Genomic DNA, 20,720 nt, shown 5'->3' on the forward strand with positions numbered 1-20,720 from the left:
GCTGGTCCTACTTGGAGATACCCCGATCTTGGGGGCGCGCCGAGGCGGACGTTAGCAGAGGCAGCGAAGGGAACCCCAAACTTGGATGCTAGGGGAAAAGGAGGGAAACACGCGCCGGACCGCCTCCTCGCCTGACCGCTCGGAGGCGGGCGGCGAGCTCCCGCGCTGGCGGCTGGCGCGGGCTCTGCAGGGCGCGCTGGCGGCTGCAGCGGCGGGGCGGGGCGCGGCGGGCAGGCCCTGGGCCTGCACGTGGTGGAACCGCTGTCCCCGTCGGGCATGGCCCCCGGAAAGCCACCGTTCTCTTGGGGAAAGGGGCAATGCCACCCGCCCACCCACACCCGGCCCCGTTCCCGAGAGATGTCTACGCTTCCTCTTGAAGAACTCTAGAATTGGAAGTTGGGAGGAGAGAGGGACCGCGCGGCTCGGCGCGAGCGTTTTGTTTCCTGCGCTGGGACCACTGAATGGGAAGCTGCCGGCAGGGGCTGGGTGACACGGGATGGAGGGACCCACCCCCACGAAGAGCCGTGACCGAGTCCGCAGAGCAGAGGGCGGGGAAAATGAGGGTTGATGCATACCTCGGCGGGGGCGCTGGAGCAAACTGCAAGACAGGCATCCCTGAGCGTGGCCGTCGTGGGGCTCCAGGGGTCCCAGCAGGCCTGGGTGGGGCGCGCGGCGACACACGCGGTCCGCGGCGCGCCGCGCTGTGTTTACATTCCGCAGCAGCTCCACGTTGTGCCGCCATCCCCGCCTCCCATTGGCCAGCTCGCCAGGCGGTTCCACGCTGTGCCGCCGTCCCCGCCTCCCATTGGCCAGCTCGCCAGTCCCCCTGGTGCCGCGCTCCGCCCGCAGGGGGCGGGCCCTTCGTGTCCTCGCGTCTCCTTAGAAAACCCGGGTTCCTGGAGGCCTAGGCGGGACAGCCAGCCTGCGCCACAGGATGGCCACTTCCTAGCCGCTCTGTGCCTCCCGCCCCCCACCCCCCACCCCCGAGCCACCTCCACAGTGCCGTACGCCGGGGCCGGGGGCTGCGGCCTGACACCCCCGGTCTTCGAGAGTTGAGAGAGGAGGGAGGGAACAGAAACGTACTGGCGGGAGATGACGAAATCGAGCGGCGGGGAGCAGGGCTGAGGCGGCGGCGGAGGAGCGGAGCCCTCTTGAGAGGGTCTCTCCTGCCGCCGCGCCGCGCGGGCAGGGGAAGGGCAGGGGGCCGCGGTGAGCCAGCCCTGTGGGCCCTCGAGCCGGGCGGGCGCGGACGGAGGCCAGGGTGCGGCGCGGCGCGCGCCGGCGGGTGGCGGGCGCGCGGGGGAGGGGAGCGCGCTGTACGGAGGTGTCAGTCTGCGACGCATGCGCGCGGGGCGGGCCCGGCCCGGCCTATATATTGGGTTGGCGCCGGCGCCAGCTGAGAGCCGAGCGGTAGCGGGTCTGGCGGTGAGGAGGTGCCGGGCGCAGGGCGGGATGCGGGAGGAAAGAAACCCCCCCACCCCTACCCAACTCCTCACCCCCGGGTCGATCCATCTCGCGGGCGGGAGCCTGGGGGGCAGGGAAAGCGGGCAGGGCTGAGAAGCAGGCGTCTGGGGACGCCGGGTTCCCGCGTTCCGCGTCCCTGTCAGGACCCTTGGCAGGGGACCTGGGAGGTGGCAGGGGATGGAGGGCTGCCCCTAAGCGGGAGGCCCGCGGAGCAGCCCCTCCATCTCGGGGCTTCTCTGTGCCGCCCCCATTGGGGGACCTATCCCCTCAGAAGAGAGGGTTGAGGGTCAGGATCTCCTTCACGGGGAGAAAAGTTCCCAGAGCCGACCGGTTTCCCCACACCACCCCGCGTTCTACCCCACCCCCACCCCCACTTTTTAAATGGAACTGCCTTTTCTTCGTCCTCATCTCCCATCTGGAGTCGGGGTCGCAGTGCCCCTCCAGGCGGTGGGCAGGGGCCGGCGGGGCCGGGAAGGAGGGAAAGGAGACTGAAGGACGTGACACAAGTTCCCTCCGCCCCCTGCTCCCCCGCCACCGCCGCTCTCCAAATTGGCGCGGAACCGGCTTCTCCTCAGAGTCTCGCCTCCAACAACCCCCCCTCTCCCCGCGGCTTGTGCAGGGTGGGAGGTGGGGGAAAGTGGGGACGCTGCCCAGGCCCCGCTCGGAGTGGGGGGTGGGGGTCCGAGGGAGAGGGGTGCAGGACGCAGAAAAGATCCCATCTGCTTCCCTGCGCGTTCTGAGTGGCTCTGAGGGAGCTTTGCAAAATGTGTTTTGAAGACACTCCCGTCCGGGCTGTACCTTGAGTTGAGGGAATACAGGCATGTGTCTAATAAATCATGCGCTAATACAGTGCAGAAGTCATCGGGGTAAAATGGCTCGGGTCATCTCCTGAGGAACCTAGGTGTACGCCTCTCACTGGCACTTGGAGTATGTATGACCACGTATTTGACTCTGGTTTTTCCTCCCCACCCCCGCCCCCCCCCCCCCCCAGAGGTTTCCTTCACCTGAAAGAAGAGAATGTCAAGACGCAGGTAACATTACTTATCTTGAAAATATGTTTCAAAGTTAGTTGCTGCCTTTGAGACGAATCACTTTCTAATTAAACTTCCTTCTTAAAAACTCTATAGTAGCCGTTTACAAGCTAAACAGCAGCCCCAGGCCAGTCAGACGGATTCCCCGCAAGAAGCCCAGATAATTCAGGCCAAGAAGAGGAAAACGGCCCAGGTGAGTTAAGGAGGGGAAGAGAGGAGAGAGAAAATTCCTTGCTGGGACCTTAGTGTAACCATGACTTTTTTATTTTCCAGGATGTCAAAAAAAGAAAAGAGGAGGTCACCAAGAAACATCAGTATGAAATAAGGGTAATGCAGAACTGGGCAGGGTTTGGGGGACACAAATGCGGGACAAAAGTAAAATTGTGTTATTGCTTTGACGTAGGAAGATTCCTCTGACACTTTTAATGCCCCTAGGGGTCAGCAGGAAGGCGCTTGTCTTTGGGTGGTTTTTATGTCCCTGAATCCTACTACAGCTGCAGAGTAAGTTTGCCTTGACGCAGCTGGTTCCTCTTTGTAAATCCCTCCCTCTAGGAGCTGCCTGGTGCACCAGGGCCCGCCTAATCTGTCCAATGTAGTGCTCTTTGTTCCCTCTCTGACTATAGTGGAGGGTCCTAATAGTGCTCCTAGGGCATAAATAGGATGTAAAGTCGGTGGCAGACTGGCACCCAGCCCTTTGCTATCTACTCTGCCTATGTGTTGTACAGAAAACACTGTAGAAATAGTGGTTCTCTTTGAAGCCAGCAGTGACAGGAGAAAGGGCCCTTTAGATATTTAAGTAATTGTTTCTACTTTCAAGGTTCTGCCTTCCTGTATTCTAAAGTTTAAGGCCTGGAACAGGCCTTAAAGGAGTGGAGAGAGTGGGGAAGTGCCCTGGACACTATTGCTAAATATAGAGGGAGAATTTTATAATATTGAAAGTGGTATTTGACTACAGATGCGTTTTGTTGTTCTCCTCTCCCTCAATACTTAATGTCTTGTATTTCCAGAATTGTAATTTGTTGTCTAAAACATCCTGTTACTATTTATGAACACTGATATGAGTTATAGGGCTATTAAATATGAATGTCAGCTTAAATTAACTAGACTGTCAGCACTGTTAGCTAATGATGGTGTTTGGGGGAAACTATAGACTGTTTAGAAGTATTAGCTTTCATTTAGAAAAGATCTCAGACAAATGCTGGTTTCTTACTGTACAAATATATTCTTTTTTTTTTTAAATAACAGAATTGTTGGCCGCCTGTATTATCAGGGGGGATCAGTCCTTGCATTATCATTGAAACACCCCACAAAGAAATAGGAACAAGTGACTTCTCCAGATTTACAAATTACAGATTTAAAAATCTTTTTATTAATCCTTCACCTTTACCTGATTTAAGGTAAGAAAAATTTCAATAATTTAATGTCAAAGATTAAGATTTACTGATGTGATATATGGTGCTATTTTGAGGGTTTTTTTGCCTTCATTATAAGATATAAAAACTTGTAAAAACTGCTTATTTTAAAACTAGTCTTTAAGCATATGTTTTCTGGCAGTAGTCCTATTGCAGATGACATAGGTATTTAAAACATTGATTGTGTAACATTATTTTCATTGCTTGCTGAAGACTGTAAGCCTTATCAGAACTGAATCACCTTTTTAATAGAGTTTAAGTAATTTATGTACATTGTTAAGTTGAAGTATTTTAACATGTACAGCATTTTTGATAGATTAGCTCCTCTTATTTCTTACCAAGATTAGTTATTAAGGTCTATACTTTTTTATAGTTAATGAGTAAGAGGTACAGCTTATATAAAATATGTAGTAATTTATACTTGGCTTTAATAAGCAAATTAATGGACTCAGATGTTTAAACTCACCCATCTTCCTTTTGTCCTGTCCCACCTAATTCCCACTGCAGGGTACTGACAATCTGTTTGGAGGTGATTGAGACTATCTCTACTGGGATCATAGGTTCTAAATATTTACTTTTTTAGTATTATTCTCGATAAGACACAGTTATCTTAAATCGGTGCCTTGGTAAAATATAAGTAAATGGGGACTAGAAGGCCTTCTTGCTGCTGCTGCTAAGTCATTCTTGAAATCTGTCAATTTAGATTACCATAGTCCAAGTTCTTTGTATAATTTCATGTTAAATAAATGGTTTCTTAAAGTAGCAATTTTTCCTAATTTAAGAGCTGTTCCTTCCAAATTCTAATTCAGTGTTTGGAAGTTCAGTTTACTCAGTGTGAAACAGGTAGCTGTATATTATGTAGATCACACCATATTTTTCGCCTTTCCATAGCTGGGGATGTTCACAAGATGTTTGGCTAAACATGTTAAAAAAAGAGACCAGATATGTTCACGACAAACATTTTGAAGTTCTGCATTCTGAGTTGGAACCACAGATGAGGTCAATACTTCTAGACTGGCTTTTAGAGGTATGTTCTAGCAGTACAAATTTCCTTTTTCTCTGTATGATGGGAAAGTATTTAAACATAATATGCTTTCCATGTGCCCTAATGGTATATTACCTATTGCCAGGAGCCCTTTTGTTGTTGTTGTTTAGTGCTTATTTGGCTGTACATGGTCTTAGTTGTGGCATGTAGATCTTCAGTTGCAGTACATGAACTCTTAGTTGCAGCATGTGGGACCTAGTTCCCTCAAATCCCTGCATTGGGAGCACAGAGTCTTAACCATTGGACCACCAGGAAAGACCCCAGGAAGCATTTTTTGGGTGCTGTTCACCAGCCGATGATACCAAATGATAAGAGTAAAATCTTGACACAGCCACTATATCCCATACAACCCAAACACCATTTAGAAATCCTGGTATCTGAGTATTGCTGCGTACTAGGCACTGTTCTAGGTGCCAAGGATACTCGAGATGAACAGAATTTGACAAGGTTTTGAATTCTTTCGTGCAAAGTGAAAAGCCAGGACTAGGCTTCAGACCTCAGAAGTCCTTCATCACCAAAATCAAATTATGATTTGGAATCCTAATTTCTATATCCTAAATGATAAGGAGGCTTTTAATATCCAGTAGCCCTAAGCCCTCAAGACTCCGTGTAACTTCCTTTTATTATATTCCTCTGTTCATTTCAGAAATAAACTGTACCATTAAAGAAATAATTAGTGATCCAGAAGTCCCTAAAAATCTGTGCCAGAATGTTTATGCTCTTTTAGGCCCCATATCCTTTCTGGATAATAATTCTGAAAGAATCTCAAATTATTATTGAGAAAATGATTACCTGTATTGATAACAAACTGATTTTCCCACAATCCTTGGATATTTGCTCTGTAATTTCCCCGTTTTGTATAGAGACGGTGATCTTTAAGGGAGAAGTACCACATGGCAGAATAGATCTCAGAAGCTATCAGAAAAGTTCTTACGAGTACAAAATGTTGTCCTTCTGAATCTGGTCATCTTATTCCTTATTCTGACTAGAAGGGAAGATTATATTTCAATCATATGTGTACAAGACTGTAGTTGATTTCTGACTTTTTCTGAATATCTATTGATCATGAATGCAACTTTTCAGCATAATTTGTTGATTTTATTTTTCCTTTTTATATTAAATTGATTTTTATTCAGTGGTTGTCTTATCAAATTTATCCCTATTTTCCCTTAAATATATGATTACATATACAAAACCAAATAGAAGATAGTAAGTCAAATCCAGCAGAGCACTAATCTCTACTCTGTCTTAGTATATTCTTTCAGTCTAGGAATGCAAAAATGGTTCAACATTTGAAACTCTATTTATAGTTTAAGGAAGAAAAATCATAAGGTTATATATCATGGATGTAAAAGGTATTTTTTGAAATTCAATATACATTCCTGATTTTAAAATGTGTAATTAACTAGGAATACATTTCCTTACCACGTTAAATGTTTATTAGAAACACGTTGATGTCTATCCCTGTTTCCTCCCTACTTCATGAAATTATTTTGAGAATTAAAAGCTTTCCCTATATTGTGGAAATGACAGATACTACTTATTAGTGATAGTAATAGTGTAACACTAGGGGAACTCCCATTACAGTCAGAAACAAGGAATACAATAAAAATTTTGACTATCACCAATGTTATCCATTTCAGTTTTCTTCTTTACTTCTTAAATGAGGTAAGAACATTGAAGAAACACCGCTGTCATTTTGTAGTTAAATGTATATCTAGAATGATGAAAGGAATCACTTGGAACTATCAGAAGACAAACTAAGCATCATGAAAACACCCACTCATTTATCATCAATAAAAATTAAATAGGAAAAAAGTTCTTATCAATAGTTAGCAAAATGTACCTGGAATAAACACATTAAATCCATGTGGGAAAAAAGCCTATGAAACTAATTAAGAGTCAGTGAGGATGGTAATAGATTTATTTATCCTGTTAGCACATGTTAATTTTTTCCTGCATTTGTGATTTGGTATCCTAAAAAAGTTGGGTTTCAGAAAACTCTTTAGTATGCTAAGAGGAACTTTGTAATTTGGAGAAATTAATGGAATAATATTTAAATGTTTGGATTCTTGTCTAGGTATGTGAAGTATACACACTTCATAGGGAAACATTTTATCTTGCACAAGACTTTTTTGATAGATTTATGTTGACACAAAAGGATATAAATAAAAATATGCTTCAACTGATTGGAATTACCTCATTATTCATTGCTTCCAAACTTGAGGTAAGCTCTCAGAGTTTATCCCTAGATATATTTACCCCAAACTCTTAAATTATAAGCCTCTGGTTTGATTCTGGAACTAGAATCTAGGTGAAATGTTCCATGACTCACTGTGCCAAACAAAACCACCAATGCTGTCTCTATATACCTAGTTATGGTGCTTGGATTCAACAGAATGGTCTCTGAAACCTACTTAACCAATCAAATGCAATAAATGCTATGTTCAGTTAGAATAATGATCTAAATTCAGCCTAATATTTCTGTATCTGATAATAGTGCCAGGGTAGAAGGAAATAACTTTTCTGCCTGAAATCTTTTTTCACATAGTTTCAATCTACTTTTCTTAAGTTCAACACAGATCATTAGTAATTTCATCTTATGTTTTCAAAGCCTGTACAGTTTTGAGAATACGGGAGGGACTGAATCATGCATTAATTTCCTTAAGTGTATTTTTCTTCCACATTTTGTCTTTTGAGGTTTACAGGCTATCCCCAAATTTTACAAGTTTATATTTTCAGTATCTCCTTACCTGGAATAATACTCTATGTTTCAAATATTTTTCTAGACTTAATCTTGATCTTTAGCCTGTTCTCACCTGTGGCAGGCATCTCTTCTACTCCTCTGATCATTCTGGTTCTTGTTCTCTGAACTGTTAAGACAGATCTGTCATCAACAAACTGCACAAATTATTGTTTGACTAACCATACTTTTGTACTAGAGTAAGGTTAACATTTTAAGTTTCTAGACTTTGTTGAGTATCCTGTTTTAGTCTAGTATGCTAGGCAGTCCTAAAACAAGTTTGGCTTTCTGTTTTAACCAGTCACTGAAATCACTGGTTAAAATACTCTAATTGTTTATTAACTAAGATTTTAAATCAGTTCTATAAAAATCTTTCAATCAATACAAGTTGGCTAATTTAGATACCTAGATATGAAAAATATCATTAAATGTAAGGTTGCTTTGGCCATCATAGAATTATTTTATAAAGATTTATAATCACTTTGTGAAGCTCTCTTTTAAAAACGAAGCCTAGATGTGGTTTGTGTATGTGTATATATGTGGTTTGTTTTAGTCTGTCTCAACTGTGCTTGATATTAATTAAATCCATTTTAAAGGAAATCTACGCTCCTAAGCTCCAAGAGTTTGCTTATGTCACTGATGGTGCTTGCAGTGAAGAGGATATCTTAAGGATGGAACTTGCTATATTAAAGGTAATAATATCTTTATCATTTCTACTTGCAATTTAGTAACTGTAGTTTACTAAATCTCAAAGACTACAATGTAAGTATTGAAAACTGAGGTTTTAGTATTAGGATCCAGTTCTAAGATAGGAGAGGAATTTGCTTAACCTGTAAACTATTTTTCTGCATCTTTTAAATTTCCCTATATTGAGAATATTATTTGTTAATTTAAAAGTGTTTAACAACATTTTTAAAACTTATAGGTAGCACACTATGTGTACTAAATGAATCTCAACAATGATTCTCAAATCTTAGTTGTTTTTCCACTTCCAGCAGATAGAGAATGAGAAATATTTTACTGCCTTTATTTCTTCTCTATATGTATGGCAAGAGCTATTACTAGAAGGGTAGGGGAGAGAAGCATAAAGGTGTTTAATTGGGCCTTGAATTAGAAATTAAAGGGTGAATGTTAGCTACTAGAAAGTATGTTATGAAATTTGAGCATCATGGCTTTATAAATAGGACACAGAGGAGAACACAGTATAACTTTCATTTGTAAGTTATCTATAAACTATATGCATTAAAATATAAATTACAAATTTGTTGTAAAATATTTATAAACATTCAGATTGATAGCTCTATGTTAGAATGTGATCTTGTTGGCATGCTGATACTGTTCTTTTTAAAAAAATATTATTGAAGTGTAGTTGATTTTCAAATGTTGCTAGTTTTAGCTGTATAGCAAAGGTGATTCAGCTTTATATATATACAGACACACACGTTCATATTATTTTTCAGATTTTCTCCCATTGTAGGTTATTGTATTAGTATAGTTCTGATATGTTCTAATAATAAAGTTATCTAGATTCAGACTTCAAGTATAGTGTATGCATACATGTATGCTAAGTCACTTTAGTAATGTCCAACTCTTTGCAACCCTATGGACTGTAGCCTGCCAGGCTCCTCTGTCCATGAGATTCTCCAGGCAAGAATACTAGAGTGGGTCGCCACGCCCTCCTCCAGGGGATCTTCCCAACCCAGGTCTCTTGCATCTCCTGCATTGGCAGGTGGGTTTTTTACCACTAGCACCACCTAGGAAGCCCGAAGTACACTATAAGAAGGATATATAAAGAGACGATGGAATTCTCTGGGTGGTCCTACAGGCATTAAGACTCTCTGTTCTATCCTAACTATTGTAGACTTATAGGTAAAGTCCCAGGGCTTCGTGGAGGGAAAGATATCATAAATTAGGATTTGTCTTTTTTTTTTTAACTTTTACACTTTGAATAGAAGCCACTGGAGATCACAGAAAGAAAGAAAAAGTGTAGAATCAATTCTTTGAAGATTTGAATGGAATTAGCTGTGGAGTCATTGAATGCAATTAAAAGGGCAGTTTCAATAAAATAGAGAACACTTTTGGAAGACAAGGGGCTGCAGGAAATGAGAAAAATAGGAATGAAAAATAGGCCCAATGAACTTTGTAAATAAAGATAACTGGAGTATAATAAAGGAGTCTATATCAGTAATAGACTAAAACACAAGCCACTTTAGATGGTAAGATACCTATAAATATTTCCATTAAAATAAGAAGAAATAAGCCTAAAGAAAGTTTCTTAAAACAGCTATTTAAGGAACTATCCATATAATGTGGTGTATATATAACTACACTTATTAACAGGCATTTTAATTTCATTAACAGGCTTTAAAATGGGAACTTTGTCCTGTAACGGTCATCTCCTGGCTAAATCTTTTCCTCCAAGTTGATGCTCTTAAAGATGCTCCTAAAGTTCTTCTACCTCAGTATTCTCAGGAAAAGTTCATTCAAATTGCTCAGGTATTGATATTTTTATTGTTTATATGCTAATGTTATTAATTACAGGTTTTGTTTAGTGTATTTCTTTAGTGTTAAATAGGCTATACAACAAAATGACAGCATACTGAATTAAATTCACTCCTTAACTGACTAGAACAAAGCTCCTGATGCATAAAATTCTGTCCCAGTATTTACATTGCTAACTGAAAATTGTAGAAAAGTTTTTAAACTTGAGTTTAAATACATCATGAGCACTTTTCACCAGGAGTATGAATGAGGTAAGACAGTTAAATACCTTTTTGATTTAACAGAGAAATATTTTTTGGCCAGTTGTTTCAGGTTTTAAATGGTATAAAATTATTGCAATATAATTATCGTACCATCTTGTATTTGAATATACATGGAATCTACTTTACATATTGGAATTAAAATCACCTAATTTAGTTATACCATTGTTTAAAAATTTAAGTTTAAACTTTCCTAGGCCAGTGTGTAATAAATATTCTAAGGAAGTACAGGAGGAGGGTACTATTCTTTCCTGCCTGCTTCTCATAAGTAGAATAATCAGAACTATAAAGGTCTGACTTCTTAAAGACCTTTTCTAGGCCTTAACTCTCTAGCAGCTCCCTTTTTAAAAACATGAGGGAAAGACAGTCCTCATTTCATATTTTTTGTGTTCTGAAATACTGGAGTTCCACAGAAAATACTTTCTCACTTATCTTTGTAAATCCTGTTTCCTATATCTAGAACATTCTCTCTCTGGCTACCTCCTCTGTTAAGACTGATTTAAGCAGAGTCTTCCCTGCTCTGGATCAGGGCACTATAGGATATGCATGCTACATTGTAACAGTCCTTTACTTGTCTGTTAACAAGACTGGAACTTCCTTTGGATGGCGGTTTATTTCTCTTTGGATGCCTGCAGTTTTAGCAATTCTTGGCTTATGGTCCACATCATAAGCACTCTAACATGCTAGCTGTCTGATGACATGTGGTACTCCTTCTTACACTTTTTCCTCTGTTAGCTTTTAGATCTGTGTATTTTAGCCATCGATTCATTAGAGTTCCAGTACAGAATACTGGCTGCTGCTGCCTTATGCCACTTTACCTCTATTGAAGTGGTTAAGAAAGCCTCAGGTAAGACCGTGCTTTTTGTTCTTTTCTTACCAATTTACAACTCTTGAAGGGACTATTTATGAACTTAGCATCCTGCTAAACAAGACTTTAAAATTTTAATGGAAAAAAGCAGTTTAGCAATTATCTTCCCTTCTATTATAAGTAGTTTCTAATCCAGTGTATATCCACAAGTAAAAATTAAGGTTGGGACGTCCCTCGTGGTTCAATGGCTAAGATTCCACGTTCCTGATGCAGGGGCCCAGATGCCTCCCTGGTCAGGGATCTAGATCCCACATGCTGCAACTAAGACCCGGGGCAGCCAAATAAGTAAATATTTTATTTAAAAATGAAGTCAAATGGAATTTAAATCCATTTGAAGTTAGTCAGTGTGATTACAGCTCTGCCTTAAGTTTTTGGGTTTTGACAGTTTCAATTCCCTATGTAGCATGTACTGGAAAAAGCTCAAAGTCTTTTTCTCCCTCAAAATAGTCACATTATAAACAGTTTAAGAGGAATAATCTGTTTTGACTTGCTAAACTTGTTGATTTTGGTTTATTTTATGTGCTTGTTTTGGTTTCCTTTTTACATGAGTTTTTAATTAACTTGAAATTTTGAAGCACAAGCAAATACAGTAATCATGTTTCTGATATAACAGAAACATATGTATGTATTTTTCTAATGATACATGTATTTTTCTAACTTTTCTTTATCTAGGTTTGGAATGGGACAACATTTCTGAATGTGTAGACTGGATGGTACCTTTTGTCAGTGTAGTAAAAAGTACTAGCCCAGCGAAGCTTAAGATTTTTAAGAAGATTTCTATGGAAGACAGACACAACATACAGACACATACAAATTATCTGGCTATGCTGGTATGTTTCTTTTATTTTTTGGTCTATTTGATAAGGCATTGAAACTGACAGTAAGGATACTAATGGAATATTTCAGGCAGTTATATAAGATAGTAAGGGGATAGACAGTTCCAGTGAGGACATTGATTTCAAATGTAGAAAACCTAATAAAAATTAGCTTTGAAGTCCAATCAAGATTTGTTAAGTGTCTCAAGATAATACCCGTACTCCAGCTATTTTAAAAATACCTGGTCGCAGGCAGTTAATATTGTTGAACCTCTAGAATATAACTAGTCACAGTTGTAAAGACATAAAGAGACCATTACATTAAGCCTAAGAGTCTGGTTTGACTTTGTTTTATCATATCAATGCTTTATCTTAGCTGTTAATCTCTACATGATTTCTTCACATGTATAGGATGAAGTAAATTATGTAAACACCTTCAGAAAGGAGGGACAGTTGTCACCAGTGTGCAATGGAGGCATTATGACACCACCGAAGAGCACTGAAAAACCACCAGGAAAACACTAAGGAAGTTAACTGAGCAAACAACTTGGAACTGATGAAGTGCTGCACAGCACCTCATGGAACTTAACTACTTACGTTTTACAGGAAAATAGTGCTGTGACTGTCCTGCCAATTCCCAAGTTTCACTGCCATTCTTTGATTTAAAAACCACTTAAAATTGGCACTAAGGAGGAAATGTATTTAATTCCCATGTTAGCTGTTTAAAGAAACAGCAGTACTTGTTTACAAAGATGACTTCATTCCCAATACTGGCTGGATAAAAGCCAGCCACGATTTATGCCATAACAAGTCTTTTGACCCAGTGTTGCTATGTTTATCTTGATAAACTAGGAATTTCATCATTGGAATTTTCAACTAGATAACTGTTACCTTAAAGGGTGTATTAAATGATACAGTACTTTGAATCTAGTTTTTAGATTCTCAAAATTTATAAACTCTTAACTAGTGCAATTTGGTTCTTGAAAATAAAATTTAAACTTGTTTACAAAGGTTTAGTTTTGTAATAAGGTGACTAATTTATCTATAGCTGCTTTAGCAAGCAAGCTATTATAAAACTTGAATTTTTAAAAAATGGTGAACTTTAATCTGTTTGACTATTTTTATTTGCCTTGCTATATGTAACATTTTTAACCAGTAAAGCTTAGATGAACATGGTGTTTAAACTGTACTCTGAACAGTGGGAATACCAAAGAAGTTATAAACAAGATAAATGCTGTGGCTCCTACTTGGGGCTTTGACATAAAGTTTGCTTTATAATAACTCTTTGTACATCACAATTGGGGCGAAAAACTTAAGTACCCTTTCAAACTATTTATATGAAAAGTCACTTTATTACTCTAAAAAAAATCTTTAGGGTTATCTTAATTTAGTGTGACTAAGGCTTTATTTATATTTGCAAAACTGCTAAGGTCCTTTTCAAATTCTTACATTATGAGTTAAGGACAGTGTCAAAGTGATAAAGCTTAACACTTGACCTAAACTTCTATTTTCTTAAGGCAGAAAAGCAGTAAATGTATACTGACTCCTAGAAATCTATTTATTTAAAAAAGCAACAAAACCTTGACATAGAACTTACTGTATATAGCTACTCTTAAATATTCTAGTTTTTTTAAAAATGAAATGTCAGCCTCAAAAGTAGATTAGAAAATTATCCTAGATTTACTAGTTTATTGTTATTGAACATGTGACTCTTTTTCCTTGGAAGAAATTATAAATTTAAGCTATTGTTATGGTATGAAGTCTTCTGTATAGTTTTCCTTTTTAAACTAATATGTTTCAGTATTCTGTCTGAAAAGAAAACGCCACTAAATATGTACATATGTATTATATAAACTTAATCTTTTAATACTGTTTATTTTTAGCCCATCATTTAAAAAATAAAAGTTAAAAATTGTAACTAACTGCTTAAAAGTAAAGTTTCGCCATTGCTTGGAGAAACTTTTTTTTCCTTCTCTGCGCTGCCAGCTGTAACACTTCTTCTGGGTTGCTCGCATTCAGTTCTGTCTGGCCGATGGCTTTGATCTTCCAAAACAGAAAAGTGATGTTGTTAGAGGTCTGGTCAAAAACAAAGCTTTGCTAGTATACATAATATAAAACTACCTATTTGCTAACAACAATAACTGAACCTCTAATTGTAGATGCTAAGAGGTGTAGAAGAAATTAAGACTGGAAGCACTCAAGGAAAAGACCAATTACTATAGTTTGTGGAATTATATTCAGAATATTAAGTAAATTCATTTAAGTTTATCTGACTAAAAATATCACTAAATAAAGTCTGCATGTAATCTGACATATTTTTAAAAGATTCTAAAAAATAATTCAAAAAAATAAAAATTCATGTTTGGGGGCTTCACTTTCTATATATATGTAAAAATAGCTAGTTGCTCAGCACTAAATATAGTGACCCATCTCTTTCATGATTAGAAAGAAATACTTCAGCCTGATAAAAATCTATAGTAGCATTCTGCCATGGAATGTTTTGTGAGAGCATGTTTTAAGATCTTAAAATTACTTTTAAAGAAGTTCTAAGTTTTTTTTTAAAAAAAAACAACAGACTATTTGAAAGGTAGCCTGAAGGAAGCCAAGACTATTCAGAAATGATCATCAGGTTAGTGGGTAGGAGGACTTGCTAATAATGCTATTTCAATATGAAAGAATGCACGTGAAAAAACCTAGTAGTGGGGAATAACTAGAGTTATTTCGAACAAAATATCCTGAAGACAACTGGCTAAATAAGTCCAAAGTATAAGACAGAAATCGGACAGAGAACAAACTTACGGATAACAGTGTGGGGGGGATGAATTTGGAGACTGGGACTCACATATATACACTACCGCATATAAAAAAAAATAAGAACCTACTGAATACTTAATAGGGCAAAAATCTAAAATATTCCCTAAAAAGAAGGCAGACCGCTGACTACTGGCAGGTGGACAAAAGAAATCAGGGGCCAACTAAGGCTGCAGGCCATGGAGTACACAAGCCAGTGTCTGCGGTACTCCAGGCCAGTAGGAAAGAAGGCAGGTTGGGAAAGGGTTGACAGACTGGGGACTTGGTCATGAAACTTGAACATCTCATGATCACGAGAAATATGAAAGTCAACAGGTAAGAAAGGGACGGATTACTGGCAGATCTTAATAGAGTAACTCTGTCAAAAGGCCTGGCTATGGATACTGGAGGTTGATGAAGAATAAGGGGACAATGAAACTTGGAATGTTGGGGAGCTGGATAAGTCGATTATACATCTTTTGATGCATGCAGAGGAACAACTAGGTTAGCGTTTAGGTGAGCTAATGAGGTAGGTTTAAGCTTCCAAGAAGGGGCTTAAAAAATGATACAAGTAGAGGTAATCTGGAAATCTCATCAGGGTACTGAGAAATTTTCAGCATTACCTTCCAACGCTGGTTAAGTTGTAAATGAAACAATGAGTAGCTTCCAATAAAGTGGAACTGGCACTACATTCCTTGCCTTTCTCTTTTTTTTTTTAAAGATGCTGTTGTCACTCTGTGGCCTCTAAATAATGGCCATACAGTTTAGTCCAAATAGAAAGCTTTAAAATATCAACAACCTCAGATACACAGATGATACCGTTCTAATGGCAGAAAGTGAAGAGGAACTAGATGGCCTCTTGAGGGTGAAAGAGGAGAGTGAAAAAGCCAGCTTAAAACTCAACATTCAAAAAACTAACATCATATCTGATCCCAACACTTCAGGGCAAACAGAAGGGGAAAACACGGAAGCAGTGAAATTTCATTTTCTTGGGCTCCAAAATTACTGTGGATGGTGACTGCAGCCACGAAATTAAAAGACCCTTCCTTCTTGGAAAGAAAGCTATGACAAACCTGGGCAATGTATTAAAAAGCGGAGACATCACTTTGCCAACAAAGGTCCTCATAGCCAAAGCTGTGGTTTTTCCAATAGTCACATATGGATGTGAGAGTTGGACCATAAAGAAGGCTGAGCGCTGAAGAACTGATGCTTTCAAATTGTGATGCTGGAGAAGACTCTTGAGAGTCCCTTGGACTGCAAAGAGATCCAACCAGTCCATCCTAAAGGAAATCAACCCTGAATATTCATTGGAATGATGCTGAAGCTCTAGTACTTTGGCCACCTGATGGGAAGAGCTAACTCATTAGAAAAGACCCTGATGCTGGGAAAGACTGAAGACAAAAGGAGAAGGGGGCAGAGGATAAGATGATTGGATGGCATCACCGACTCAATGGACATGAACTTGAGCAAATTCCAGGAGACAGTGAAGGAGAGAGGAGCCTGGCACGCTGCAGTCCATGGGGTCGCAAAGAGTGGGACACAACTCAGCGACTGAACAACAACAGGAAAATAATGATTTCTAGGAAGGTGACAACTGAGGAGAACCTGAGCGAAGTTAAAAAAGAATGTTCCTGAAAGAGAAAATTTTACAGACACTTCGGTGGTGAATGTTCTTGGCATGCTCAAAGAATGGTAGGGGTACTGGGGTAGCAGAACTTAGCAAAGGGGAGTCGAGTGACTAGCTAGAGGTCAGGTCCCTCTCAACCTTGCAGACCACAGTAAGGACACCAACACTGTATAAGACAAGAAATAGTTTAGTATTAGGGAAATTAAGTATATCATTGAAGAACCAAAGCACAAAATAACTTACTGCAATTTGTCTTTTATCTGTTTCTCCTCTTTTATGATGAAGATCTAAATGAATCAGTTAAGAATAATAAATTTAATACTATTACATATCATGATATAGAGTCTCTGTTCTGTTCTTCATTTTTTATTTAGAAAATACACAATATTAAATACGTCTTTAATTTACAGAAAATGAACTGTTCTAGTAACACACACATATGTTAATGAAAGGATACAAGTCAAATATTCCAAAATGGTAACATCCCATATGTAGTCATAGTAGGAGTCCATTGCATCATGACTGAAAAACAGAATTCAGTTATTTAATCTTCCTTAAGCAGAAAATTTCAACTCTATTTTAAAAACCGTTCATACCTGTTTTGTTCCTGCAGTGATTTAAAGGCTGTTTTGTAGTCAATCTCTCTGAGGAACTGACATAAAATTGCCACCTACATAAACAAAGAATTAAAAATGGTTTCACATACTGAACGTATGGTTGCTGTGGGGAAGGGATAGTTAGGGATTTAGGGAAGGTCATGTACACACTGCTGTATTTAAAATGGATAACGAACTACCAAGGACCTAGTATACAGCACGTGGAACTCTGCTCGATGTTACGTGCCAGTCTGGACGGGTGGGGGCCTTAGGGGAGAATATATGTACAGCTGAGTCCCTTCACTGTTCACCTGAAGCACCACACCACTGTTAATCAGCTATACCCCAATACAAACTAAAAAGGTTAAAGTTTGGGAGAAAAATAATGACTCCTGGTTTTGCAGGGGTAGTTTTTAATGATTCTCATGTCCAGAATGTATGCTTTGTCGCTCAGTCGTGTCCAGCTCTTGGTGACCCCACAGTCTGTAGCCTGCCAGGCTCCTTCCATGGGATTCTCTAGGCAAGAATACTGGAGTGGGTTGCCATGCCCTCCTCCAGAGGATATTCCCAACGCAGGGACTGAATCCTACTCTCTGGCAGCAGGCGAATTCTTTACCATCTGAGCCACCAGGGAAGCCCTATGTTAAGAATATATTCTCTAACTTAAGAGGCCTTGCAGATCAGGCTGAATAAATCAGCTCGTATGTATGGAATCCATCCAATTTTAATGGTAAAAATCCTTACATGTGTCTGTCTGCCCAATATTTTCTTCACCAGTAACTTAAATCATAACATTTTTAGAGCTTTACCTGAATGAGAGGCTGGCAAAAAGCCGGTTTAGAAAATCAAAGGGAATAGAAAACTGACCAAAGTGTTAAATGTTCAAGGACATACATCCAATGGATGTTCCTCCAATTAGGCCTTTCACAGCTGGCAAGTACAGAAGCTCATTTGGGCAACATGTAAGCTGCCAGTCTGCTTAAGATTAAAGACAGATCCATTTCAACCAGGTATGTAGGTCATAATGCTGATCTCTTTCTTAAATATTTATAGAAATTTTAAAATTATTATTCACATACCAAAATATGAACCCTTTCAGAGTATAAAATTCAGTGCTTTTTACTATATTCACAAAATTGTACAACCATCACCACTATCTAATTCCAAAACATTTCATTCCCCTACCCCAGGGGAAAAACTCCATATCCATTAGCAGTCCCTCTCCAGTTCCCTCCCACCTCCTCTCCTGGTCTCTGACAACCAATAACCTACACTGACTCTACCCATTTGCTTATTCTGGACATTTCATATAAAGGGGATCATACAAAACAAAGCTTTTCGTAATCTGGCTGTTTTTTCACTCAACATAAAACATATAGGATTCATCTCTGTTGTAGCAAATATCAGTACTTCATCCCTGTTTGTGGCTGAATAATATTCCATGATATAAATCTACCAGATTTTGTTTATCCATTCATCAGCAGATGAGCATTTGGGTTGTTTCCACTTTTGTCTATTATGAATAATGAATGTGCTGTGCTACAAACATTTCACATATAAATCCTTTTGTGGATAAATGTTTTCAGCTTTGTTGGTTATATACTTATGAGTGAAACTGCTGGGTCATACAGTAGGGAATTTGATGTTTACTTTCTTGAGCAGGCAGCAAACTGTTTTCCAAAAAGGCTGCCCCACTGTATATTCCTACCAGCCACATGAGGGTTCTAATTTCTCCACAGCTTCACCAATACTTGTTTCTGTCTTTCAATTACTGCCTCCTCATATGTGTGAAGTGATATCTCATTGTGGTATTGATTTACGTTTCCCTAATGATTAATATGGAACTTCCCTGGTGGCTCAGATGGTAAAGAATCTGCCTGCAATGCAAGAGACCCAGGTTCAATCCTTGGGTCAGGAAGACCACTGGAGAAAGCAATGGTTATCCACTCCAATATTCTTGCCCAGAGAATCCCATGGAGAGAGGAGCCTGGCAAGCTATAGTCCATGGGGTCACAAAGAGTCAGACATGACTGAGAGACTAACACACACACAGTGATTAACGCACATATCTACTCTTAAATATTAGATATACTTGAGAATGGCTTTTCTATTTATAAGGTTCAAAGGCCAATGTTTTATAACCCACACTTTCATTTCGGTTAAAATTCTGTAAACTCTTAAAAAAAATTTAAAGATCATGCCAAATTCTTAAATGCCGTAAATTTAAGGAATTATGACATGGAAAATACTTCCCAGTGCAATGCCTTGTATTTACTATAAACTCTAACTTACAAGACAATAGACCAACATCATAATTTTATAAACTAACCTGTGTGTGGCAATTCAGCAAAGAACAGCACTTTATCATTCGTTTTATTACCTATAAAAACAAAATTCTCATTATTTTAAAAAACTAATTGATAAGAATTGTAACAAATGTTCCACTCTGACGTGGGATGTCAATCACCAGGTAGGTTGTACATGTGCAGGGATAGGAAGAATAGAAGAACTCTATTATTTTTCACTCAATTTTGTTGTGAATCTAAAACTGCTCTAAAAAACAGAACTTCTAATTTTAAAAACCTAATTATTAAAAGATTTTATATCCTATTTAAGTCATTATTGTAAGTATTAAAAAAATGCCATTTATTATATTATATTGGCAGCCTAAGCAGTAGAGCATATTGGGAGAAAATGAGTAAAATTTGAGATTGAAGAGACAGAATCAACATTAAAGGTTGAGTGGATATTGGTGGAAGGATTAGAAAAGAAAAAAGGATGACACTCAGGGTTTATGCTTGGTCAACTCAAAGGGCAAAACAAAGCTGACTAAAATTTCAGTGGGGGTTTATGTTTTTGTTCTGGTGTGGGAAGGTCATCAGGACAGACTGGTAGAGTAAGATGCCGAACCAGCCCTGGAGAGGTTGAGTTTGAGGTGTTTGGGAAATCAAATCAGCAATGGCTTTGGGCACGGGAACCATGAAGGCGGTCTGACCTGGAGCAATCAATCCATTTGGGAGTTACCACCACATTTATGGAAAAGAAGAAACTCAGGCAAAGTGAGGCCCAGGAAAAATAATGTTTTCAGACACTTCAGAAGAAAGCAAGCGCACAACAACTTTTACCTGGTCTGTATAAACATCTGGAGGCACAGCCTTGTTAAAGAAATCAGAGCACACAGCTCCCGCCTGAAGGTAATAGTGAAGAGCCGCTGAATACTGATTTGTTGCTTGAAGCAGAAAACAGAGATAAAGATTATCTGTCATTAAATATGCAGCTAAAAAGACAGGGCCTCTTTTGTGAAGGGTCAGGTATTATTACTTCATGTGCGACAAAGCAGATTCAAACCACAGACCTAGGGGTGACGCTTAGCCAGGGCAAGAATGAGAAAAATTGGCTTTATTATTTCAACCACTTTAAAGAAGCCCTATATATAGATTGTTTTCGATTAGCCAAAATTTTACCTCAGATTTCTTGTCAAACTTACTAGTGCAGAACTTAGTACTTGGAGGCATATATTTCCCAAATGCCTATACTAGAAACAGATCTTATTTTTCTGAGACAGTT

At 39.4% G+C, this 20,720-nt stretch overlaps 2 protein-coding genes across 3 annotated transcripts in view; one reads left to right on the plus strand and one right to left on the minus strand.

Annotated features, from left to right (window-relative positions):
* Nucleotides 1-1,118: 1,118 nt before the first annotated feature.
* On the plus strand, nucleotides 1,119-14,062 carry CCNE2 (cyclin E2). Of its 2 annotated transcripts, none has more exons than XM_027561505.1 (12): nucleotides 1,119-1,209; nucleotides 2,456-2,495; nucleotides 2,592-2,688; nucleotides 2,769-2,822; nucleotides 3,741-3,892; nucleotides 4,799-4,934; nucleotides 7,033-7,179; nucleotides 8,292-8,387; nucleotides 10,057-10,191; nucleotides 11,193-11,304; nucleotides 11,998-12,155; nucleotides 12,552-14,062. In XM_027561505.1, the coding sequence occupies exons 2-12, from the start codon at nucleotides 2,482-2,484 to the stop codon at nucleotides 12,663-12,665; spliced, it is 1,215 nt and encodes a 404-aa protein (XP_027417306.1). In that variant the 5' UTR covers nucleotides 1,119-1,209; nucleotides 2,456-2,481; the 3' UTR covers nucleotides 12,666-14,062. The 2 variants fall into 2 exon arrangements, with proteins under 2 accessions (XP_027417306.1, XP_027417305.1); XM_027561504.1 differs by lacking the exon at nucleotides 1,119-1,209 and adding an exon at nucleotides 1,355-1,425.
* Nucleotides 12,149-20,720, minus strand: part of INTS8 (integrator complex subunit 8) — a 46,656-nt gene continuing 38,084 nt past the window's right edge. The window contains exons 22-27 of the mRNA XM_027561503.1: nucleotides 20,279-20,382; nucleotides 19,483-19,533; nucleotides 17,154-17,227; nucleotides 17,015-17,079; nucleotides 16,801-16,844; nucleotides 12,149-14,183 (exon numbers count right to left, since the gene is read on the minus strand). Of these exons, the coding sequence (XP_027417304.1) occupies nucleotides 14,067-14,183; nucleotides 16,801-16,844; nucleotides 17,015-17,079; nucleotides 17,154-17,227; nucleotides 19,483-19,533; nucleotides 20,279-20,382 (455 nt within the window). The 3' untranslated portion in view covers nucleotides 12,149-14,066. The remainder of the gene's footprint in view (nucleotides 14,184-16,800; nucleotides 16,845-17,014; nucleotides 17,080-17,153; nucleotides 17,228-19,482; nucleotides 19,534-20,278; nucleotides 20,383-20,720) is intronic.

Source organism: Bos indicus x Bos taurus, chromosome 14, assembly GCF_003369695.1.
Source record: "Bos indicus x Bos taurus breed Angus x Brahman F1 hybrid chromosome 14, Bos_hybrid_MaternalHap_v2.0, whole genome shotgun sequence".
Lineage (NCBI taxonomy): Eukaryota > Metazoa > Chordata > Mammalia > Artiodactyla > Bovidae > Bos > Bos indicus x Bos taurus.